Raw genomic sequence first — 26,457 nt, 5'->3', positions numbered from 1 at the left:
TTCGCATTACGATTTAAGTATAGTGCAAATTATATTCCAGATTTACAGCGACCCTACCCTCAGTTTTTACTTGGCCTCGGTTTTCCTGGCTAGATCTGATAAAAGACCATTTTACCTTCCACTTCTTTCCCAGTCTCGTCCCCCCCACCCCCTTTATTCCTTTACTGGGAAATATAATTGAAGCAAAGCACTTAGGTTGCCAAAGCACCCCTAGGCAAACTGGGCTGGGCATCTCCCTTCCCTTCCCCGCCCCTTCCCCTATTAAGGAGGGAGGAGCAACTCCATTAAAACGGATGGTGGCTAACCACTGATTGATCTTCTCGGCTTTGTGTGGGAGGTTTAAATCAAGCTGTCGTCTCATTATAAAGCCAAAGGAGACCGCTTTGTTGGGGGATTAAATGGTAGCACTTGAAGGGTAATCGGATTAGAGGGATTTGCCACCCGAGTCCAGGCCCTTGGAGAGCTGATAAAAGCCGGGTTGAGCCCAGTCCCGCCTGCCACATCCCAGAGAGTCCAGGCTGCGGGAGCAGACCCTTTCTGATCTGAGGCATCTGCACTTTGCTGACACCTGAAATGCCTGCCGATTTCAACGGTTACTGGAAAATGCTGAGCAATGAGAACTTCGAGGAGTATCTGAAAGCCCTGGGTAAGATAGGTCGCCTGCTATTTTGTTAATCATCAAAGCGCCACTTAGGGCGAATCTGCGCGGTATCGTCGGGCGAGCTCGCGACAGTGTATTGGCCAGAAACACAATCCTTTGTTGAATCGGAAAAAAAGTAACTCTTAAGTCTGCGGCTCGAGATGTTGCAGCAGCACTTTAAAAGTTTGCTTCTCCCCGGCTTGGAACCCAAGGGAGTCCAGGAACCGAGATTTGCAAAGGCAGCAGAAACCGAATTTGCAGCAGGGTCTTGAGGTTAGGTCTTTTGTGCCGCAGATTTGAAGAGAAATTAAATTTTATTGGGGTTAATTAGTGACAAATATCTGAATGCATGCCCGAGGAGATTGGTAATTTCATTAGGAAAAGTGAGACTTTGGTTTTTTTAAAACTTTTATTAATACCTCCCCCTCCCAGCGGAAACATTGTTACTGCCACATTTGGAGGTGGTTTAAAAATTAAAAAAACAAAGCAAAACCTTTGATTTTTCACTATGCCCGTGAAGAAGTCTCGGTGAGCTTTTCTCTATGTGGTAGTCCACCTTTGGGTTTCCAGGAAAGCTTATTGAAAGTTTTACAAACTCTAACTCTTCCCACCCATTCTTTCCTTGCCCCCCACAGATGTCAATGTGGCTGTTAGAAAAATCGCCAGCTTACTCAAACCGGACAAAGAGATCGTCCAGAATGGCGACCATATGATCATCCGTACTCTGAGCACTTTCAGGAACTACATCATGGAATTCGACGTCGGGCAGGAGTTTGAGGAGGATCTGTCGGGCGTGGACGACCGCAAATGTCTGGTGAGGATGAGTTAGGCAGCTCCAGGACCCAACCCCGGATTGCTCGGGGTTTCTTTCAGGGCCTTGGCTTTGAGCTAGGGAGTAGGTGGGAGAGGTGTTTACCGAGATGCCCTCTTCCTGCTCTTTGAAAAGGGCACTCTCCTAGGCCTCCTCTCCCTTCTCTAGCCTCAAGCTTGTATTTTCTTTTAAAAACCTAACCCTTTACCACCAAAGTAATCGCCGCTGTTTTTAATTGGCTTCTGCTAAAACAAGAGACCCATTTGAATTTGCTTTTAGCCTCAAATAGACCACAATGGAAATTCGGGCGAGGAAACAAAAAATTTTTGACTTAAAAGGCTTTAAGAAACTAGCCATAGTGAAGGAAAGGTTCCCACTTCAACCCCCAACAATCCTTATCTCCCCCTTACTTCTGTGGTTTCTTCCCTTACCCCCCTCCTCCCTAGTAGGGAAGGAAAGGGGGTGGAGGGCTTCCTTAGAATTGCTGGCAGTGAACTCCTACCCTCAGGCACTCTTCCCTCTAAACCCACAAAGCCACCAAACATTCCTGACTTTGGTGCCAAACAACCTCCTCCCCCGCCCCCACTCCTCCCTCCCACCCCTAGCAGTCTGGGAAGTCGGTGACCACTAGGACACCAATTAGTGGCCAGACCAGAGACCAGAAGGGCATTTTCAGAGTTCAAAGCTGGATGCTTGCTGTTTCTTCGGGGTCATCCAGAGGTCAGAATGCTTTCCTCTCATTAACTCCCACGGCCTCTGGAAACTAGTCTTACTTGTGAACCCCTGCCTGGGCAGCTTGCAGGCCTGCCAGCGGATAGGAGTCCAAGGCCAGCATCTTTTCATAATAAACAGGAAGTCTAAGATCCCTTTTGGCCATGTATAAATACATATGTATTAAGTATTTTGAAGGTTTTTCTTTAAATACCTTTAAGGTTGGGTTCAAATCCTCTCTTTCTCATTTGCTGCTTGTATAAACTTCAAAAAGTAAAGGAACCTCCCTGGCCTCAGTACTCTCATTTTTTAAGTTTGGGGATTGGATTGGATGATTTCTAAGGTAACTTTCCAGCTTGAAATTCAGCTATAGTTCCTATGGAAAGCTGCCTCTTCAATTGGGACATGTGGAAAGAAGAAGACTATAGTTGCTGAGAATAAACAAAATTTCAATGCTCTTTGGATCTCTTGGGAGAACAGTGATAATGAAAAGGGGAGAGGAGCAAAGGGTTAGAAGGGAGGAGAAAGCTTAACCCCTCTGACTCTGGAAGAATAAGTCCTATGCTCTCATTCTAAGTTCAAATTTACCATGTTAATTAGAAGGTAAATTAGTACTATTTTTAATCCTTTCTCATCTTTCCTCCCTCTCCCATCAAAGTTTTAACAATATTGTACTTAATCTTTTGATGCTGTCATCATTTTCTCTACTGACTCATCCTGTCTAATTCTTGCCTATGCCCTTCCATGAATCTTACACAGATCTACTCAGTGCTTTAGAAGCTTTCTTCTACGACACTTAATATTTCATGAATACCAGTGCAACACTCAGGCTGTTCATCTGTTAGCCTTTGTCCAGATCATCCACTTGACTAGTCATGCATGTCCTTGATACCTTTTTATCTACTTCTTGCATGCTAAAATGCTCAGGCCTCCTGATATCAAATGGATATTTTGCCATATTGAGTCACCTGAAATTAATTCTCAAAAGATCATGATGTCCCATGATTCATAGCTATGTTGCATCACCAGAAGAATATTGGTGTTGAAAAAAGGAACTTTCAATTGAGAAGCCCATGGCAGCATTGTAGGCATTGTGTGATTTCTCAAATCCCTTCCTTCTGAGTCCACATTGTTCATGTGTTGGGTCTGTCTAAGATATATATCCTGACAGACTAAGTCAGTGGGCTACCTATCAGATTGCATGCTTTAGTCCGAACAATACATGTGTTCTTTGTCCACTGGCTCTCTCCTAGGTGATTGTTGTGCTGTGGAGATTTCTTTTGAATCTCAGATGAAACCCATTGTATTTCAGGACTCAATGCAAATGAGAATAATGATATCCCCTAACTAGACTGAAATGCTTTTCCTTATAAGGAAACAATGATAGTCAATCAGTCAAACATTTTAGTGCCCTGCCATGTGACAGGTACTATGTTAAGCCCTGGGGATACAAAGAAATGTAAAAAAACAATTTCTGCTCTTAAGGGAATCTCAATCTAAAATATGAGACAACCTGTAAATATGACTATGTAAAAAACAGGTAACATAGGAGAAACTGGAAATAATGGACTGATAGAATTAAGAGGGATTAGGAAAGGCTTCTGATAAATTCTGGGATTTTTAGCTCAGACTGGGAAGTCAGAGTGATTTTATTAGGTCTCTAATGGTATGGTAGGTAACAGGAGTATATAGAAGATGATCCTGACTTAAAGGAGTTCCCACACAAATTGGAAATGTGTTATATATTTGAAACAATTTGAAAATTGTTTTTCATATTTAAGTAATAAAGGTTATTTAAGTAATAAAGTGGTTAATTGTGCACTATGGAAATTCAGAGGAAAGGACAATCAACTAGGGTTTACATAGTTGAGGCAAGGCTTCATGGAGGATGTAGTATCTGATCTGACCTGGAAAGCTCTAGAGAAAGGAGTCTGAGGGCCATTCAGGTAATAGAATAGAAAGCCACACTGGAACAAAGTAGAGTTAAGGTTAAAATGATTCTAGATTTCTGAGAAAGGTAAATGGAGGAAAGAGTCCTTCCTTGATGCAGAGTTTTAGAAATTTAAATTTCATGATGGGATATAATGTGTTTTAGAGGAAGAGAGGGAGAAAAGGGAAATTTTAGTGAGTCACAAGTGCAGCATGGCAGCTAAAATAACTAAGGTGGATTTTACTAGGCAGAAGCCTAGTGTTTAGGCACAGGTCTCGCCCTATTTATTGCCCTATTTATTCCACTGTAGTCTAATGAATTCAACCTATTTTAGGAAGGATGTTAAACTAAAAGAGCATCTAAAGGAGAGCAACCAGGACTTTGAGGAGCCTTGAAATTATCTGATTGTTTGAAAAAACTAAGGATGTTTATTTAATTTGGAGGAGAAAAGACATTATAGCTGTCTTCAATTCAATAAACACTCTAAGCAGCTGCTCTCTGCAAAATACTATGTAGAGTATCCAATATATTGGTCATCATATGGGAGAGGAATTTGATTCTTTTTCTTCTTGGCCCCAAAGGGCAAAACTAAGATCAATGGATAGAAGATAATTTCAGTACCATGTAAGGAAAAGCTTCCTAACACCTGGAGCTATCTAAACAGGGCAACCCAGATACCATGGAGTGGGGGATGGGAGAGTGAGGGGATTGGGGGAAGTAAAGATGGGGAGGGTCAATGAAAAGGGTAAGTGTCCCTACTGGTATGGGTTGGATTAGACAGATGACTTCCTGAAACTCCTCCCAGTTTTGTCTTTCTATGAGGCAGAGATGAACTTTTGTCTTGAATAGTGGTGGGGCAGTAGAAATGGAGAGATAGGGGGAAAGGTACAGTTTTATGATAATGAATCTCATTCCATTAGCATCCTTTTTATTATATTTTATTTTTAATTTCTTATCTCCCAAGCATATTTAAAATTCCTCTAAATCATTTTTGAACCAAATGGCTGCTTAACATAAATTTCAATGTAATAAAGATATAACATTCCCAGTCTTTAAGGAACTTAGTTACTACTAGATTTGAGGATGGAGTAAGGACATTGATATGGGTCAAGTGTGGTACAAGACAGGAGTAATACAGATAAAGTACCCTAGGAAAATCTGAGGACAAGGCATCATATTGTAAGTTATTTGCAAAATTTTAATTGGAATTTTTTAAAAACACTGACATCATGAGAAGGATAACTTATGACTAGATCATCCTCTGCATGCATCTGGATAGTTACTAAGTGCTCCATAAATGCTTAAAGTTGAAATAAAGGATGCTGGGAGAAATTTGATGATGTTATATTTGTTGTAGCCTCAAGGCTTTCTGATTTGCCCAGAATTTGTTAAATAGGAAAAGATTAACCTGTTTGCTTTTTGCCCAGGGCTTGCCTAGGTAAAAATTGTAAAGTATGTAAAGGGAGGGGGGGGGTGAGGAGGAATAGACTGAGAACTTAAATCCAGTCTCTAAAATGAGGTGCTACCTGAAAGCCTCTGAAAGGAAGCATTTGCATGAAAGATGATTTATTTGAGACTAGATGATGAAGTTCTTAGGTTTGAGACTATGGGTAGGTTTGAACCCCCAATTGCTCTAAATGAGTTGAACTTGCCTCTGGTACAGATTTTAGCTCTGTACCTGATTTGCTCTTTTCACATGTCTGAGGATTTTACGGAGCCAAAATTAAAGCCACAAAACCTTGAAGGGACTAATTTATAGGACTTTGGTGATCTATTATTTCCATTAAGAAGACTCTAGGAAAAAGGAACCAATTGCACACCTGCTCATTCACTAAATGCTGGAACTGTGATGTTGGGGAAGGAGCATTGAGGTATCAGTGTTTGCCTTGGGGTAGTTGTTAACCTAGGAATATGAATTTTGGAATTCTCTCCTATCCTTAACTTAGATGTGGTGGTAGGAGCAGAATATTCTATGAGCTCTTCAGTAGTTGTCTATAGCTACCCCCTTGGAATATAATTTCATATTCACTTGCTTAAATTGCCCTAGCTTCTGGTAGAAAGGCAATCTGAAGTGGTGGGGGTAGTGAATTGGAATCTTGGTCTAAATTTCTTTGTGGTACTCCTTATTGGATAGTTTCTGGAGAGTTTCATAGGTCCCTTCTACCTCTAGTAGATTCAGTGATTTCCTTAGCAATATTTTGTATGAACTAGAAAGGGGACTTTTCTCAGTTAATGCTTCTTGGCTCTGTGTAAAATACTGAAAGGAAGGTGTTCATACAGGAGTGTCCTATAGACAGCTAGTTAAATTAAATTACCCTAGTTAAAATTTTAGTGTGAGCATTTATACCTTGAAAATCAGCAAAAGACTGCAAACTAGAGCCTGAGTTATCTTATTGATGTCTGGACCAGAGGGGTCAAATAGGCTATTAGCAACATTCCAGAATGAGGTGTGACCCAGGTTAAAATAAAATTGGGAAATATTTAATGAAATAAATGAGAATAGAACACAAATTATGTTAATATGTGGTTTTCCCCAGCTGTTGCTGGGATCTTTATGTATTTTTGTTTTTTTGCAAGGCAGTGGGGTTAAGTGACTTACTTGCCCAAAGTCACACAGGTAGGCAATTATAAAGTGTCTGAGGTTAAATCTGAACTCAGATCCTGCTGACTCCAGGGCCAGTGCTCTATCCACTGTGCCACATAGATGCCCCTGCTGGAATCTTTATGTAGTGTTTAATGGCTCAGTTTCTATTGACATCACTGGTCTATACTCAAGGAAAGGGAGAACATATTAATAATGCAGATTCAATTTGAAAGTGTATCTTTTGCAGGGTGGCTAGGTGGCACAGTAGATAGAGCACCAGCTCTGAAGTCAAGAGGACCCCCAAGTTCAAATCCAGCCTCAGACACTTAATAATTACCTAGCTGCGTGACCTTGGGCAAGTCACTTAACCCCATTGCCTTGCAAAAGAAACCTTAAAAGAAGTGTATCTTGTGTACATCCCCTCCCTACCTCCTAATTGTTAAGTATTTACCACATTGCTAAGTGCAAGTCTCTTCTTAGGGAAAACCCAATATCCAAAAGATGTCTCCTTCCTTACAAGAGTGAATAGAACTCTACACTTGGAATCAAAGAATATCTGGGTTTGAATCTCATTTCTGATTCTTATCAACTGTATGACCCAGAGCAAGTCACTTAATTTTCTGAGCCTCAATTTACTGACAGGACAGTAGAACAAATACTGACTCTGGTGTTAAGAGAACTTGAATTCAAATTCTACATTTTTACTTGATAGCTATATGACTTTGAACAAGCTGTTAAAATTTCTTGGGCCCTCAATTCACTCATCTGTGATCATTAGGACCTCTCAGGCTCTAGAGCTACAATATCATGTCTTAAATCAAACAAAAATGTCTTCAAAATATTAGGCAAAGACATTTCTCATTAAAGTTCTAGTGGACTCCTTTGTTCCTTTCTCTGCATGTCAGACTCTTCATAAGTCCATTTGGAGTTTTCTTGACAAAGATACTGGAGTGGTTTGGCATTTCCTTCTCCAAGTCATTTTACAGTTGAGGAAACTGAGGCAAATAGCATTTAAATGACTTGCTCAGTGTCATAGCTACTAAAAATCTGAGATCAGATTTGAACTCAGGAAGATGAGACTTCCTGACTCTAGGCTATCCATTACATCACCTAGTGTGCTTTTTTATTCTTCTTTAATTACCAATTCTGCTACTCCAGTAGAGCCCAGGAAAAGAGCTGTTTCTCCCTGTACTGCTATGAATCACTTCACTCAGCCTGGTATTAATCCACTTAATGTTCTGGGCATCTTCATTGTGATATATGAAGTAGAAAAGAAAAAGAAGAGGGCTTATTAAATTGGTGTTTATTCATGGGAATAGTGTATAAAAACCTGTCATGTCTCACTTCCTTTTTGGATAAAATCTCTAAGGCAGAGGCATCTAACACATAAACCTATAGCCCACAACAAATGAAATTGGTGAATATTTAACAAAATAAATAAAAATGCAATAACCAGATACAACTAATAAATGGTTTTCTAAGTCAATAGACAGCTTAAAGGGGTTCTTTTATACAGTTTAGTATTCCCCCACTTCTAGCTTGAGTTTGACATTGCTGCCCTAAAGTCCCTTCTCTAAAATCATAGTACTAAATTTCTTCTTAACTTCATGATTTTAACATTAGAAGATTATCATCCTGAGAAACAATTTAAGCTTTCATGAATAATTGACATCTTCATTTTTTTTAGTTTATTTTTTCCAGCTACATGTAAAGATCGTCTTCAATTTTCATTTTCGTAAAATTTTCTTCCTCACTTCCCTCCCCTTTCTCCAAGAATATACAAGTACAATCACATTACATATATTTTCTTATTTGGCGTGCTATGAAATAAGAATAAGAACAAAAGGGAAAAATGAGGAGAAAACAAACAATAAATTTTTTAAAAAGTGAAAGTAAAATACTTTGATCTGCATTCAGGCTCCATAGTTGTTTCTCTGGTTTCTCCTAGGGTTTTGTGGGATTGGATTAGTGGGTGGGGCCATAGTCTTCCTAAGAACTTGTACCTAAGTGTATCTATTTTAAATACTCCCTTTCCCCCCCTAGAGAATTCCTCTTTACGAGACTACTCAAAAACCACTTTCTACATCAAGCCTTATCTTATCCTTTCCTCTGGAGACTTTCTATTCAACTACTTTTTATTTATTCTCTTCATATTTATTCTATATATCCTTATACATGCATTTGTTATCTCTCCTATTAGAATGTAAGCTTGTGAGTTCTTGGTAAGAAAGGATTGTTTCATTTATTGTATTTGACACATGCTAGATTTTTAAGAATTCCTTGTTGATTGATTGAAACAATGCCAGCTTGACAGGTTCTATTTAGCTGGAAAGACTTCAGGTATAGGCTCAGTAGTGGATAGTGTGTGTCTGTCAACAGGATTAATCTAGCTAGCTTCAGGAAGGCATTTCACCAGAGGTTCACCATCAAGTGACAATTATTTTTTGGCCACAGAAACTCCATGTGACTATCTATTAAGGTATACAAAGATTGCATGGTGTCCCCTACTAAATAAGGTCTCCATAACAGTGGTGATTATCAATTTGATAGTCAAAGAACAGAAGAAATATGCTAATTCTAAGAAATAGAAAGTAGGAGTGTGTATGTTTGTGTGTGTGTGTGTGTGTGTGTGTGTGTGTGTGTGTGTGAAAAGTTGAAATAGCATAGATGAGGTTATAAGAATTCTTCTCCCTTTTCCTATGAATCACTGACTTTGATTTTGTGTGTTCCTTTTCTGTACTAATCTTTTTCATAGGAGGACTGTTCTTTTGAGGGATGCACTTTCTTTTCTTTTCTTTTTTTCTTTTTTTTAGGTTTTTTTTGCAAGGCAAATGGGGTTAAGTGGCTTGCCCAAGGCCACACAGCTAGGTAATTATTGTCTGAGACCAGATTTGAACCCAGGTATTCCTGACTCCAGGGCCAATGCTTTATACACTACGCCACCTAGTCGCCCCATGGGATGCACTTTCAGAAGAGAATAAATATAGCACTTGAGGTGGGGGGGTGAGTGAGAGGTTTCATCTACAGTAATTTGTAGGGTTTAGTTGAGAATTATTGGCATAGGGTAGAGTAAGGTTTCAGAAGGCATTGAATGTCAAGTGAAAGGGAGTTTGGGACTTGATTTAGCAATAGGGAATTGGAGGCAATGGACAAAAACCCTCTGTCTCTCCAATGTTAGTATCCTTGTTCTGTTTCCTCTCCTTTTCTTTTAATGTAGCAAATCAGTAGCAAATAGGAAAGAGGGGGATTTAGAATGACAGGGTCTGAAGCTAACTTCCTTGGGTTGCAAAAACATTTGCCTCATTATACATACACACATCTATATATCTGTTTATTATTATGAACTTAATACTATCAACAAACATAGACTTGTTCATATTCAAATAAGGGCAGAAAAAGTGGGTTATATATGAAACCACGACTTTTACATGAAGCTTGCTTTTAAGTGTTTGCCAGATTTAACATAGTAGTTCTAAGAATACCTTATCTGTATTCCATTCTGAACTTTTTTTCTACTCTTATCTCTATTTTTTGAACTCAGATCCTCCTGACTCCAGGGTGTTGCTCCATCTGCTGCACCATCTAGCTGCCCCTCTTATCTCTTTTTCTAAAAAATGTTTCCTTAACTATTTACTTTTTTTTGTTTCTTTGAACCACTGAAGACTGAGTCCCTTCCCCAAATAAAAACCATCCCCTATAACAAGTATAGTTAAGCAAAATAAAATGTTTTTTATTGGTTGCATCTGAAGCTGTATGTCATGATGTACTCTTGGTCTGTCACCTTTTTGGTGCTAACAGTGGGATATTTATTTCATCATGAGTCTTCAAGTCACGATTAGTTACTGCATTGATTAGAATTCTTAAATCATTCAGAGTTGCCTTTTAAATTGTTGTACTCAAACGAAAAATAATTCTTTAGGATCTGCTCACTTCACTGTCCATCATTTCATATAAGTCTTCCTATGTTCTTCTGAATTAATTCCTTTTATCATTTCTTCTTATCATATTTATAGTCATAATTTGTTTAGTCATTTCACAAATGATGAGTATCTTCTTTGTTACCAGTTCTCACTTTTAGCAAAAAAGTACCATTTTTTTCTACATATGAGACTTTTCTTTGTAGTTTCAGTTTCTTTGTAGTATCAAGTTTGTACTGCTATCAGAGGGTCATTTTAATTATACTCACTTTTTAGTATAATTCCAAATTGCTTTCAAGAGTAATAGTTATATGACTTGACAATTCCCCCATAGTACATTACTGTTTGTTTTTTGTCAGCACTTTCAACAATTGTAATTTTCCTTTTTGGTCATATTTACCAATTTTATAGTCATGAGGTAGAATCTCAATGTTCTTTTGATTTTAATTTCTCTTATTGTTAATGATTTGGAACAGTTTTTCATTTATTGATACTAGCTTGTATTTTTTCTTTTGAGAACCTTTTCAAGATCTTGATTAGGTCCTTTGATCTTTTATCTACTGGGGAATGGCTTTTAGCCTTTACAGTTATTTAAATTCCCTACATATCTTAGATAACAGATCTTTGTCAGAAAATTTTCTTCTAGAATTATTTTCCTGATTAACTTTCCTATCTAATTTTGACATCTTAATTTTGTTTGTGCAAAGACTTTTTAATTCTATTGTAATTAGAATAGTTTATTTTTATTCCTGTGGTCCTCTGAATTCTTTCATTGGTCAAGAACTCTTCTTCTATTTCTAGTGATGAAAGTTATCTCCTTCCCTACTCCTCTAATTTGTTTATGATGTGACTATTTATAGCTAGGTCATGTATCCTTTGTAGCTTTGCTTAGCATACAGTGTGAAGAGAGGGGTTATATGCCTAAATTCTTTTATACTGCTTTCAAATTTTCCAAATAGTTTTTGTCAGTTGTAAATGGGAAGGAAAGGTACCCACTGAAATGCATTGTGGCAAAGACTAGAGAGCAGAAAGAAATTTTGAGATCTCACTAATAGGGAAGGGGGATCACTGGCAGAAGGAGAAGACAGCTGAAGCATGATGGCAATAAGTATTATCTACAAAAAAAAATGATCATTATTTTTTTCTTCTTTGTGCTTATTCCTCAATTTCTTTTCCTTGACTTATTGCTAGAGCTGGCATTTCTAGAACAATATCACATAATAATGAGGTAGCTAAAATACAAAGGAAATTCTACAAATCCCAAACCCTTTTTATATATTAAAGAACTGTGTTAATACAGCTTTGATGATGTGAATGTATGTGTGTGGGATAGTATTCTTCTGTCTTTTGCATTCTGTATATAATTGAGAAGCAAGAACTTCAGCATGGTTTCTGTGAGGGTTTACTTTTCTGGTAATGATATTATCAAATGTAAGGGAATATTGACATAATTCAGGAACACAGCACTTTTTTTTAAATTTGTTAGATGGAAGGCAAGTTCATTTAAAAAATTAAAAATAAAACAAAAATAATAATAATTATTATAATCATTGATATCCTTGCTTTATTCCTGGTATTATTAGATACTCTTCTAGTATTTTTTCTTTACAAGTAGTGCTGACTCTTGATCTTAGAATGCCACATTAAAGGAAAAGTCCATTTATTCCTCTGCTTCCTAGTGCTGCTTTCATCATAAAATGCTTTTATCATTTGCTTATCATTACTTTGTTATTAATGGTCTAATAAGGATATAATTTTCCTCATTTTAAAGGAACCCTGGATAAAATCTGACCTGATTATAGTGCATAAAATTTTTAATGTTGCTACAGATTCTTTGTTAATATTATATTTACTATTTTACATAAATATCCATTCTTTTTCAGGTGAAAGCATAAATGGTAATTCTAGAACAGTGAAACTTGGCTCTTGGTGCCTTTTCATAGAAGGGCTGAATAAGTTCAAATTTCAAAAAGGAGGGGAGAAATTTTGCTGCCTTCTGATCACTCCTTTTCCTGTTTGGATTTTTCTCCAATCAGGTAATGAATGGTCTGATAGTTGATGTGACCTTTATTTCCATGGAAATAGAGAAAAGGCCATGTTTGTGTTAAATAGATGCAGAAATATTTTCTGGTCACAAATAACTTCTCTTGATTTGCAATTTAAAAAATTAAGATGCAGCATTGTTTTAAATTACCATCTAATTTCAGTGTTCTGTTTTCATTTAACTGCTAACAAATGCAATAGTTTTGGGGTTTTTTAGTGCTAAGAAGAAATTCTCTTGGAATTTATTAATCATTTCTCATCCCAAAGCTTCCCATATTTTTCAGCTTATTGCTGAATCCATGTGTGTGTGTGTGTGTGTGTGTGTGTGTGTGTGTGTGTGTGTGTGTGTAGAATGAACCCAAGCCAGAAATTGCAGAAATGAAAACAAGAGGTTGTGTCTTCTGGCAGTCTCCAAATACATTTTTCATTTCAATAATATTGACTTAAATTTATCAATCTTGCATTGAGCTTTTCCTCTGGCAGACAGTGTTGCAATTTCATCTAATACTTCATTCATGTGACCTCATCTGCTTCAGCTCTGTCCTTACTCTGACTCTTCCATCACATTTCATTTGATTTAAAGTCCTCTTCACACCATTGTCTTCAGATGCAAGGATCCACTTGTTTTTCTTTTTTGTTGGCTTAAAAAATATCCAATTAATTGTAGAATTAACACCTTTTAAAAGCAGATCTTTAATTAACTGAATAATTCCCTAACACAGAATGATTCTCTATGATGTTGTTTTAGTAACATCAAAAAAAATTACATGAAAAATGATGAAAGGGATGGAAATAAAATTCACAATGAGATAATAAAATGTACACTTGGACTATTCTTTCCTTAAGAAAGTATAATATAAGTAGAACAGGAAAAGGGACTTCATGGGATCTGAGTTTTTTTTGGAACATGATATGCAAGCATTGCTATCAAAACTAGTGGTAATATCCAACATTTACAAAACCCTTTGCTACACATGGTTTGCAAAGTGCTTTACATAGATGTTGTGAGGGTAGGATGGGATAATCTGCTATTATAAAGAATAAAAGAATAAAAGAATAAAACTAGTCATAGGATCCCAGAATTACAGCAGTCCTTGGGGTCTAATTAGTTATACCCTCTCATTTTACAGTGGAGAAAACTGCTGGGAGAGAATAAGTGACTTGCCCAAAGGCACATAGCTTGCAAGTGTCTGAAGCAGGATTGGAGGACATGAGTTTTAACCCAAAACTGTGAACAGCTTTGTACATTTTGGGTCGGGCCATCTTGTTTCTCAGGAACTCCATTTCTTTATCACCCAAATAAAAGAGTCGCACAAGATGATGCCTAACAATCATAAAATCACAAAATTTAGAGATGTAAGGGACATTCAAAAGTACCTAGTCAAACTTTCTCCTTTTACAGGTAATGTTGATGACAACTGACATTTAGACAGCATTTTTTAGATTAGCAAAGCACTTCCTATATATCATTTTATATGATACTTGTAGCAGTTCTGTGAGTTAAGCACTACAGTTATATCCATTATACAAATAAGGTATGGGCAGCTCAAACAGTGAGGTGACTTGTGATGCCATAGAGAAATATTGATAATAATAATAATAGTAATGATGACAATGATGTCATAGAATTTTTTTTTAAGTTTTTGCAAGGCAAATGGGGTTAAGTGGCTTGCCCAAGGCCACACAGCTAGGTAATTATTAAGTGTCTGAGACCGGATTTGAACTCAGGTTCTCTTGACTCCAGGGCCAGTGCTCTATCCAATGTGCCATCTAACCACCCCAGATGTCATAGAATTTTAAAAGCATATAATACATCAGTTTTCAAAGCACTTAATGTTATTTCACTTGATCTTGTTGATAAATATTAAGTTAGGATTTCAAATTTGTGTTTCATTCCAAATCAAGTGGTTTTCTCCTGTTTGTACCTTCGAGATTGAATGAGTACTTGTATGTTTTTTAGCTATGCACAATATTTTTACAACCAACCTCATTTCAACCTCACAATAATCATCCCTAAATGAAATGGAAATAGACATCATCACCCCCATTTTTAAGATGAGGAAAGAGACCTAGGTTTGTTTCTATGCATTTCAAAGGTTACATAGCTAGATAGTAGCTTAGCCTTTCTCTTAGCTTTTAGATCTGTGAATCTTTTATCAGACCATGTGGATGAAAAATAATTGATTGAAAGCTGATGGTACTGTGATTGTATGTGAAATAGAGATGAAGCATAAAATTATAGAAAGAGCCTGAGAGGGGCAGCTAGGTGGCGCAGTGGATAGAGCACTGGCCCTGGAGTCAGGAAGACCTGAGTTCAAATCCAACCTCAGACACTTAATAATTACCTAGCTGTGTGGCCTTGGGCAAGCCACTTAATCCCATTGCCTTTCAAAAGAAAAGAAAAAAAAGAGCCTGAGGAAAAAGAAATGAAATCCTACTAGTGAGTGACAACTGAAACAGGAAACAGGTTTACCACACCTAATATTTGACCTCTTGCATAGTGAATGAATTTAAACAGATTATAAGTGAGCAAAGAGATAAGTATTTTTGAAGTGTTTTTTAAAAAACTACTGCTACAACTACTAACAACAACAAGTCACTAAGATGATTTATTAAATGACCCAGTCAAGCCTGCCTGAAAAAGGGCAAATCTTTGTTCCTTCCATTATTCTTACCCTTCCCATCTCAGATAAAACATAGGGGAAGAGCACTGGCCCTGGAGTCAGGAGTCCTTGAGTTCAAATCCAACCTCAGACACTTAATAATTACCTAGCTGTGATCTTGGGCAAGCCACTTAACCCCATTGCCTTGCAAAAAACCTAAAAAAAATAGGGGAAGGAAGAATATAGGCTTTTATTAATTGTCAAACATTATCTTATTAGGAAGGGAATAAGCATTTATATAGCACCTAATATGAATCTGACTTTATGGATATTATTTCATTTAATCATCACAACAACTCTGGAAAGTGCTATTATTAGCCTCATTTTATAATTAGGAAAACTGAGGCAAAAAGGTTGTTCAGGGTTACACAGCTGCTAAGTCTTGAAGGCTGGATTTGAACTTAGATCTTCTTTCTCCAGTGCTCTATCTGTTGTGCTGACTGGCTCCTTGACTGCTTCTTCTATAAGGAAGATGAAAGGAAACCACACAGAGTAAAATGAAATTCTGAATGAAGATCCTTTTGAGGAAAAGGGGAGATGATTGGGTTTCAAGTCCCTGAGGAAAGGTCAACTCAGAAACAACAAAAGGAATCTAGAATAGCTAGTATCCAACATGAGGACTCTCATTTCTCAAGGGATGTAGAGAGGGGGAGAAAGTTATTTCAAGAGGTTCCTAAATCCAAATGTGTACTGCACTTTGTAATTTTGATGTTTTACACTAGCAAAAGAGATACAATAAATTCTTTTTATCAAATGTATGAGCTTGGTTTTAAAATGGAAATTAATTAGAAAAATTAATTACATAATAGCTTTGTCATATTCTGCTTTCTCAGTGCCATTCTATGAGAATCTGTGAATATTTTCTAATACTAAAAAAAAAATCCTTATTCTTGAAGAGGGTTATGAACTATGGATTGTAGTGATTGGGCAACATAGATGTGTCACTGTTCAGGCAAGGACAAGAATTGACAGTCAGGTGATACTGATATCTTCTGCCTTGCCAGGAAGAACTAAATCTCCCTCAGTATGGATGAAAATTCAAACTGTAATATGAGGTGGCATGTGATCAAGTATCAAAATGAATGACCTAGTCAGCAAGGCTTATAAGAATTAAGAAAAGAAAGGCAGGGAGCACCATGGACTTGGAACAGTTTTATGGAGGAGATGAGCTAATCCTGAAACATGTTGAAGATTTATTAGTTTTTCATTTCTGATAGGCTTGACACAATGGATTCTCTTTGGTCCACAAAGCAGAAATCCACTTGTTTTGAATCAGTTTGTAAGATCTTGTAAATGAGTAGAAACTTAAAATAAATCAACAGAGAGAGAGAGAGACAGACAGACAGACAGACAGACAGACACACAGACACAGCTACATAGATTGCAAACCTTGTATTTTCTTTGGGACTTAACTTTCCTGAACCTCAGTTTCCTCATCAGTAAAACAGGGATACCTAACTTATAGGATTACTCTTATTGCTATCCAGATTCTTGGCTAGTTGACTGGAGATTGAGAGCAGCTGTAAAGATATATAACTCATAGAGAATGAGATTCTTTGGTGTCAAAAAATCTTCCTCTCCTATCATTATTATCAAAATGGGAACTTCAAGAGTCAATATGGTCATTGATTTTTGTCACAGAAAGGGCAGGTAAAAGGTTAGGTAAACTTGCAGTTTTGGGGACTCTGAGGAATTGTTGCTTTTTTTCTGCAGTCAAGAATTATAGGCCTAGTGTTAGAAGATGAAGTTTCACTCACACCTTAAAATATTTAAGATGTTCATTGATCATCTCTTTATTACTGAGGCCCTTGTGGCCTGCTACTGTATTTGGTACTGTTTGTAATCATTTAGAGTCCAGGTCTCTCCAGAGAGACCTTCATGTACTTTATCTAAAGGCTTCTTATTGAGGAGGATATAAGTGATTTAGCTGAAGTAACTGATCCTTAAGAGTAACTGATCCTTAAGATGACCTTCCATCTTTCATCCAAATCTAAACCTGGATGCCATTCACCTTCAAAGTATTACGGACTTGAGAAAAGCCCTTTCTTCTTTCCCAAGATCAATTTATATATGTTGAAAAATTCTGCCAAAGGAGTCAATGATTGCCCAAGAAGTTTTTAAAAACTGCAAATATATTTGGAACAGATAATACATTAAACCTCACATTTATTTGTAATTCATTGTGAATGAATTTATAAGATCTTTTCTTGAAAGTAGCTTTTGTTGGGAAGGGGAAGGGGGAAGGTGGCATGAATATCTATTAACTATCATTTATTAATTCACATTATGTACTAGCCATCAGAAATACAAAACCAAAAGTGAAGATTTCTGCCCTTAAGGAGCATACATTGTATAAAATAAATACAAAATAATTTTTTAGACTCAGGAAAGACTTCATTTAGAGGATGGTGCCTGAGCTGAGCTTTGATGGCAGCTAAGGATGTAACAAACAGTAGTGAGGAGTAGGTATGTTCGGGTATAAGGGGATAGCCAATGCAAAGAGATGGAAAAAGGAGATCAAAGGTCATGTGTGAGAAAGTTTGAGAAGAACCAGTTCACATGAAGAGTTCAAAAGACTTCACATTAATTATAATAAATCTAGAAAGGTGGAATCAGGTTGTAAAGGACTTTGAAAATAATAAGAGAAGAGTATCTGATCCTAAAAAAAGATAGACACCACTAGTCAGTTGAGGAGTCATTGAGCTTTGGGAATATCACTTTGGCAGTTGTGTGATGGACAGATTGGAGATGGAGAAAATGGAGATGAGGACTAATTAGGAAGTTTTTGAAGTTGGGTGATGAGGACCCAACTTAGCATGATGACTGATGATGATTTTATACGTAAGGTCCTTCACAACTTTTTTCAACCACTATTCTTACACACTAATACATGTTTTGCCATCTCTCATCTCCATTATTTGCATAGTATTCTCCTCATACTTAGAACATACATGCTACTCACCAATACTTCTTAGTTCCTTCATTTCCTATGAGGAAACTGATTTGAGATAACAAAATATTTCCTAATGAAAAGAGGAAGAGATACTTCAGAAGAATTAGAACACTTTAGCCTATCTTAACAAGTTTGCTAAAGTCACTGACAGGAAAGTTTATTTACTCAAGGTTTCTCTGCTGTATCCATCCCAATTTCCCAATGCTTCAAGACTGAGAGCATGAACACACACTCTTGTTTCCTTGGAAGTAGAGGTAAGTTACTATCATGTGAAAGGTCTCTCTTACCTTGTAGTGTGGCTATCCTCTATTCCCAGTGCTATGGTCTCCCACTATTCTTGACAAAACCAGTAAAAGGATGGGATTTCTTGAAGTGGTTATTGCCCTGAGAACATCACAGGGTCACAGAGTCAAGGAAAGCTTTTGTATTTAATATAAGGTAAGGAGATGTAGAGGGGAAAGTGTGAGTATGAGTGTCCAGACAACCCATGGGGTGAAATAGAAAGATTACAAGACTTGGAGATGGAATATAGCAGCTCAGAAATCTTGGTGATTTCCTGTTGTATAGAATACTTTTTTCTTATTGATGCTATGAGATAGTTAATACAAGTTTTCTTTTCCCCATTGCAATAGTGAGAAAATTAAGAAGAGCTGGGTTCTAGTTCTGACTCTGTCACTTATTAGTTCTGAGATCCTAGTGTTTCAGGAAGTCACTTTAACCTTGCTGAGTCTGTTTCCTCATTTATAAGATGGAAATAATTCTATTAGTTACATTAGTTATTTATCAGAGTTGTTGTGGAGAAGGGGCTTTTGAAAATACTCTGCAAAAACCTCGAAGTGCTTCATAAATTTGGGGCTATCAGTAATCAACTTTAAAGCACCGAGTATAATGTAAGTTTCTGTTTTTCATGTTGAAGTTACATCTAAGATTGGATAGCTTGTGCTGTTCACATTTGGTGTCAGGGAAGAAGATGTTGCTTAGTTGGCCTAAGAAAGTTAATGAAAGGCACAAATTGGTAATTGGCTCAGAAGAACTCTGAGACAGCTTAAAATCAAAAATTCATCCATAGCAGGAAAGAAATTCAGAGGGCATCTGTTCTGACCCGTGACATTTTCTGTTATAGCCCATAATCTCCAGACCTTTCCTATCAGTCTGTCTCCTAGTGTTCCTCCCCTTTTCACCCTCATTGTTCTTCCCATTGTTAGTGACACTGAAGACTCTGATAGTAAAATAGTAATTGATGGGTGATGTCAAACCCATTGCACCCTGACTAGAATATCATGATGTCCTTGATCCTTTCAGAAAACAAATGATGAACAAAAACAAAGACCCTGATACTCCTATCAACCTGAATTCCATGCCCTTCAAGACCTATTATATCCAAACCATATCAGTCATGCTGACATAACCTCAACCTGCCTTACTGACCAATTGAATCACCTACCACCACTAGGTAATAATAATAATAAATAATAATAATAGTAATAACAACAATAATAATAATATTAAAGAAGACCTTGACATCAGGGAGATGGTGCCATGACAAGCACAAGAATTAGATTTGAGTGAGGGGGAGGCTATGCTAACTCACCAATTCACTTTCTCCTCCAGAACCATCTGGATTCAATGACCAGATATGATTCAGGACAACTGGTGATGACGTGGATGGGAGGCAATCAGGATTAAGTGACTTGCCCAAGGTCACACAGCTAGTTAGACAGCTAGTTAGTATCATATGCCTGAGACTGGATCCGAACTCCCATCCTCCTGACTCCAAGACTAGTGCTGTCTCCACAATGCCACCTAGCTGCCCTAAATTGACAAAGTAAATAGTGTTAAATCTGGAGTCACCAAGACCTGAGTTCAAATTCAGCCTCAGATACTTACTGATATATGACCTTGGACTTAACCTCACTTTCCTCAACTGTAAAATGATGATAATAATGGAACCTACTTCTTCTACTTCAGATTTTGAGTTAAAATGCTTACCATAGTGCCAAGCACATACTGTTGCAGTTCATCATGTCCAGCTCTTCACGATCCCATTAGGGATTTTCTTGGCAAAGGTATTGGAGTGGTTTGTCACTTTCGCCAGCTCATTTTACATATGAGGAAACTGAGACAAATAGCCTTAGTGACTTGCCCAGAGTCACACAGCCAGCAAATGTCGAATGTCAAATTTAAATTCAGGAAGATGAGTTTTCTTGACTTCATGCCCAATGCTCTGTCTAGTATGCCAACTAGCTGCCCTGCCTAGCTCATCACAGGTTTTATAAAATAATTTTTCCCTTCACTACCACCCACTGCTATATCCAGCCTTTACTCTGCCATCTTGGCTCCTCTTTGTCCCACTTTCCTCTCCAGGCATCCCTACTTGGTGAGGTGAATCTCTAGTTTGTGATAGGCTTCCTGTTCTTTATTGTCTGAGTAAATTGGGTCTTTATTTGCCAGATGTTTTTGCAAGCATCAAACACTTCAGTTTAGAATTCTTTTAAATTACAAAAAAATTACCAAGCACTTTTTTTCTCTCCCACTTTTCCCTACCCATTTTTTGGGGGGGCGGGGGGGAACCCTTGTATCAAATATGTATAGTTAGACAAAACATTCTTCACTGGTCATGACCAAGAATGTCTCTCATTTTACTTCCTGATTACATTTACATCCAGTCAGGAGGTGAGTAAAATGCTTCATTATCCATCCTCTTGATCATTATATTGTGATCAGAGTTCTGAAGTCTTTCAAAGTCTTTGACTTTATAGTGTTATTGTTATATGCAAATTAGTCTCCTGATTCAGTTCACTAAACTCTCCATCAATTCATACAAATCATCCCAAATTTCTCTGAAACTTTCCTTTCATCACTTATCGGCATAATTTTATTACATTATGTTCATATGCTCTTAGTTTGTTCAGAAATTCCCGTTTGATAGATAAACTCCTCATTTCCAGGCCTTTGATATTACAGAAAGGGTAGCTATATATAAATATTTTTGTACTCAAGGGCCTTTTTCATCTCCTTTGACTCTTGGCAGGAGGGGCCTAGTAATGGTATTGCTGGCACAATTTAGTTACTTTGGCCACATATTTCTAAATCCCTTTAATTCATTTTAGTGTTGGCCATCTGTTTTAAAACAAACACCTTCATTGTTTGTAACCAACCTGCCTCAGCTGAACATGCTTGGTAATGTATTCACCAGTCCTATGCCCAGACCCATCCATCTGTCAAACATTTTAAGGGACACTTAATAACATCCTTAATTATGTGATATACTCAGTCCCCTAGCATACCCAGAGGATGTCATTTATTGTATGCAGGAGGTAATAATGGCCTTTGGATGGAATCCCTGTCTGGCAGCAGAGGTGAATGGCTTAGAGACTTTGAATTTTTTTCCCTCTTTTAAAGCTCTGAGTCAGTTCAGTTTCTCTAAAGGAAACCATTTATTGCTTTTTTTTTTTTCACTTAGCAAAAGAAAAAAACAATCTAAGACTTTAATGGAAGAACACTTTTTCTGAGGAAAAAAATCCATTTGTGGTACAGTTTTCTAAGGTTTACTTCCATCTCCCCCTGCTTTCAGTTGCCCTGGGCTTCTAGCTCAGTGTGGTCTTGTGGTCTTGCTATGTTCCACTTCCATTCATTTCAGGGCACTTTTCACCACTCTCAATCACTGATCTCCATGCATTGATTATTACTATCTTTTTCTTTACCCTTTGAACACAGATTTCAGAAGTAATTGATTTCAGATGTTGATGATTGACCCTGCATAGTAGGAGCTCACCTCTTACCACCCAGGTTTGGATTTTCTGTCGCAAAATGCTTGTCTGGCAAGAAATCTGGCGACCATTGTGGAAGCAGCAAAGCCTTATACTAGGGGAGAAATGTGTCCCCTCTCTTTGACAGATCACATCAAGTGAACTAACTAAGCTAAAACTGAGAAGCACTGAGAAACAAGAATGGTTGCTGACTTAGAATCATTGGAACTTGTCATACTTGCTGATTAGTCTCCCCTTCCCCCCCAAAATAGCTCTGTTTAGGGGCCTATTTGTGATATGAGTTAACACATATCAGTAACAATTCTACTATGATCATGAATAATAATAAAAAAATAACAATAATAATAATAAACAACAATAGTATTTACATACTACTTTAAGTTTTACAACATGTTTTACAAGCATTATTTTATCCTCACAGCAATACTGGAAGCTAAGTGCTATTATTCCCATTTTATAGATGAGGAAGCTAAATCAGAGTAAAGTTAAGGTTTTGAGTGGGAGGGAGAAGGAAAGGGAGAAAACAATAAGAGTCTACTATATTCAGGCACTGTGCTAAGAATTTTACACACATTATCTTGTTTATCTCCTAAAGTATGAACCCTACTTGGAGATTTTTCATTTTGTCAGAGATCAAAGCCCTCAGTCAAGAGGTTTAACCTCTCTCTTTGGTATTTCACATACCAATTGACTGCCAGGCAGGGGTTATAATGGTGATGGTAATGTTATAATGGTAGGAGTAGTATATTAGAAGTACATTCATAATCAGTCCACTGAGCATACCTGAAGAGACCAATTTGAGATTGATACCATAACACACCCTTCCCTAATGGATTGTAAGACCATTAGGTTCAAAAAGGAACACCTGGCGCAGAAGCCACCAACCAGAAATCATCTTTTCTTCTCTCATCTCTTCTATGTATTTTTCATGCTACTTAACTGTAACATTTATGTTTGTATATATTTTATTCCTTCTTCTCTTCCCACCAACTTGATGGTAAGTTCTTTGGGGGTGGGAACTGTGATCATTAATAGATTTCAAATTAATTGAATGGATCAGGATCAAAGGAAGGGGAACCAGCTTATTCACATATCAAATACCCTTTGGATAGAAGAACTAAAACTTTCTCTATATCACAGTAATTTCTTGTCAGGCACTGGTATAGAATTTTGTTAAATGCAAGATTGCTTTAGTGGCTAAATAGAGGAGACTGGAATGGTCTTTGAAATATATGTGTGCATGGAGTATATGTATTATGTATCTTTGTATTATGTGTGTAAAGTGTATATATGTATATATGTGTTTATATACAAATGTGTATACACATTCATACATACATATATATATATATATATATATATACACATACACATATGTGTGTGTGTGTGTGTCCGTCCTTACCCCATTATTATGTGAAAATGATCCTGTATTTCAGATAGTTAAGCCAGGTTCTGCCAGGTCCTATCAAACTGGAAGTGTTTCAGATACAGGTCTGGTGAGATTGGTCTGTCGTCTGAGAATGTCAAGCAAATCTAGAGATCATAGGGAAAGATTTAGACCTAGAACAGACTTTAGAAGTCATCTAGTCAAACTGCCTCATTTTACGAATGAGGAAACTGAACCCCAGAAAGGTGAGGGGTCATCATGGTGTATATAGAGTGACAGTAATCTGAGGATCACTTTAACTAAGGAGAAAGTGCTAGATGTTGGACATCAGATATTTGGTTTTTGTTTGTTTGCTTGTTTTATTGTTTTGCAAGGCAAATGGAGTGAAGTGGCTTGCCCAAGGCCATACAACTAGGTAATTATTAAGTTTCTGAGGTGGATTTATTTTAACTCAGGTACTCCTGACTCCAGAGCTTGTGCTCTATCCACTGCACCACCTAGCTGCCCCAGATATTTGGGGTTTTTTTTGACACAGCAAATTCTTATAGTTCTTCATCAGTTTTTTAAAAATTTATATCAATAATTCATGAAAATCATTTCCTAAGATGTGGAGGGTCTGTAACCATCTTGACTGACTGTTTTTACCATTCATTTTTTTTTTGCAAGGCAAATGGGGTTAAGTGGCTTGTCCAAGGCCACACAGCTAGGTAATTATTAAGTGCCTAAATTCAGATTTGAACTCAGGTACTCTTGACTCCAGGGCCAGTGCTCTATCCACTGCACCACCTAGCTGCCCTTTGACTATTTTTGAACTACTAGAAATTAGAATATTTGAAGTTGGTGTGCCAATATAGAATTTATAGACTTTTATATCAGACCCAAGGTTCAATCATTTCATGAGGTTTAAACCAAAGGCAGCAATGAGAAATTAGTTTGAGGGAAATGTCTGTCATATCTCATAATTGACTGTCACTTTTCAGATTATTGTACTGTCTGAATATAGTTTCTCCAGAGATGAACTTCCTGCATATGGGTTACAGAGGACCAGATTTTCTGTGTCACTGATCCCAGACCAGATATTCTGCATCATTGGGTTCCTGCTGCTTTTAAATTAGCAAAGGAGCAGTATGATGGCTAAGGTGATATGTCATTCATCCAACTCTAAGTAAATCTGTCTTCTTTGGACTGTCATTGCCTTTCTTCCTGGAAAGGTTGCTAGGAAAGCACAAGTGTGTGGGCATATTTGGGCTATTGTAGTTTCTTTTTTAGGCTTTTGCATGGCAAATGGGGTAAGTGGCTTGCCCAAGGCCACACAGCTAGGTAATTATTAAGTGTCTGAGGCTAGATTTGAACTCAAGTACTCCTGATTCCAGGGCCCGGTGCTCTATCCATTGCACCACCTAGCCACTTTTGTAGTTTTAACAGAAAAGTTAGATCAGCTTTACATTTTCTCCTTTCTCACCTGTCTTTCTCTGAGTGACCTGGGGAATCAGATTGCTATATGACATAGGATTCTAGCACTGTTTGCTGAAGAAGGTAAGGGCAAAAGGAAGAGAAAGAAGGAGGTACACCAGTTTGATATCTAGGTATCAGAGGCCCAGATTGTAATCTCATTCTTGGCCCAGTGATATTGATGCTTCTTAGACTTTCAATGCAATTTCAATGCTTTGAGCTTTTCCTGGAGGCACTAGATTTCATTTTCTTTACTGCTAAGTGACTATTTGCATTATTCTCAGCCACCTCTAGGGTAGGAGGTACCTACAGACAAAGAAGTTAAGGTCAATTATATAGTATATAGAGCCCTAGGAAGGTCCCCTTGCCCAAAATTATCTCCTCTTTTGGTGTGCTACAATGCCTGAAATATTACTTTTTAATTAAAAAATTTTTAGCATTCAGTTTTTAAAATTTTGAGTTTCAAATTTTCTCCCTCTCCAATCTGCCCCACTTACCCAGGAGAATGTAAGCATTATATTAACTATTATGCATCTAAAAATATTATTATTAGAAAGTCTATATTTCATGTCTCCCCCCTTCAAATTCCTTAAAATATATAGCACTGAACTGGCTGGGGTGATGTAAAATGGATGGGAGGAGGAACACCAAATGAAGGTAAAAGGGAAGCAACAGACTGTAGAGACTAGGATAGGGAGAGACTTAAAACAAGCTTTTGTCAACATAATTTTACCAAGGTTTAGTCAGCTCCTTTTCTCCCAACTTCTTCATTTCTCCACACCATCTGGGCAAGCTTGCATTTAGGTTTCTAGGACTTAGAATTAGCAAATAAAATAAAATTAAAACCAAAAACTATGTAGAGGATAAAGATGAAAATCCTGTGATTCACTAATCTTGGGAACATCCTTCAACCCAGGCTAAGACATTGAGGGAATCTCAGGACCCTGGTTTTGGCTTTTGTTTGTTTTGTTTTGTTTTTTCCTCTTCAAGAACAAGGACTTCTAAGGTCCATTCCAGGGCTCCACTAAGGTGAAGGTTATTGTGATTGATTATAGTGCAATAGTGATAAATAAATGACAGATCAACTGGTGTAAAGATCCATAGCACACAGACATAAAGCTCTCCTTGAGTATTTCCATCATATAAAGGCCATCAGCATTAGAAGAAATGGAAGTTGTTGATCATAGTTTGAAGGAAGAAAATGAAATACTTTTTCTTTTAAAGTGAAGAAACCAACTGAAATTCATAGCTATAAAATGGATCCTACCACAAATGTAATTCCAGCATAGCATTGGGAATGATAAAATGTTGGATCATTCAAGTTTGGCATTGGTATCAACAAAATATTAAAAGAACTAGACAAAGTTCTCTAGTACTTTGAGAATTTATGGGGGAAATGGACATGAATCATGAAGGATGAGAAGACTTGCAATTTGCAGAAATGGGGATCTTTGGAGTCTCATATCCATCTGAGAAGCTTAAAATTCTTCCAATCATAAACTCCTATCATTTCTATTTTTGCCTTACTCTGAAACATTTTAATCCTCACCATGACCTGCAGTCCCTCCACCTTCAGTACTTTGCAAGACTATCACC

At 37.3% G+C, this 26,457-nt stretch overlaps 1 protein-coding gene across 1 annotated transcript in view; it reads left to right on the top strand.

Moving 5' to 3' along the window:
* The first annotated feature begins 279 nt into the window (after positions 1–279).
* The window catches only part of RBP1 (retinol binding protein 1), a 42,611-nt gene continuing 16,433 nt past the window's right edge, over positions 280–26,457 (top strand). The window contains exons 1-2 of the mRNA XM_074214885.1: positions 280–646; positions 1,276–1,454. Of these exons, the coding sequence (XP_074070986.1) occupies positions 574–646; positions 1,276–1,454 (252 nt within the window). The 5' untranslated portion in view covers positions 280–573. The remainder of the gene's footprint in view (positions 647–1,275; positions 1,455–26,457) is intronic.

Source organism: Macrotis lagotis, chromosome 1, assembly GCF_037893015.1.
Source record: "Macrotis lagotis isolate mMagLag1 chromosome 1, bilby.v1.9.chrom.fasta, whole genome shotgun sequence".
In the NCBI taxonomy this organism is placed as follows: Eukaryota; Metazoa; Chordata; class Mammalia; order Peramelemorphia; family Peramelidae; genus Macrotis; species Macrotis lagotis.
Note: the sequence above shows the minus strand (reverse complement) of the source record. Positions and strands in the feature narration are given on the sequence as shown.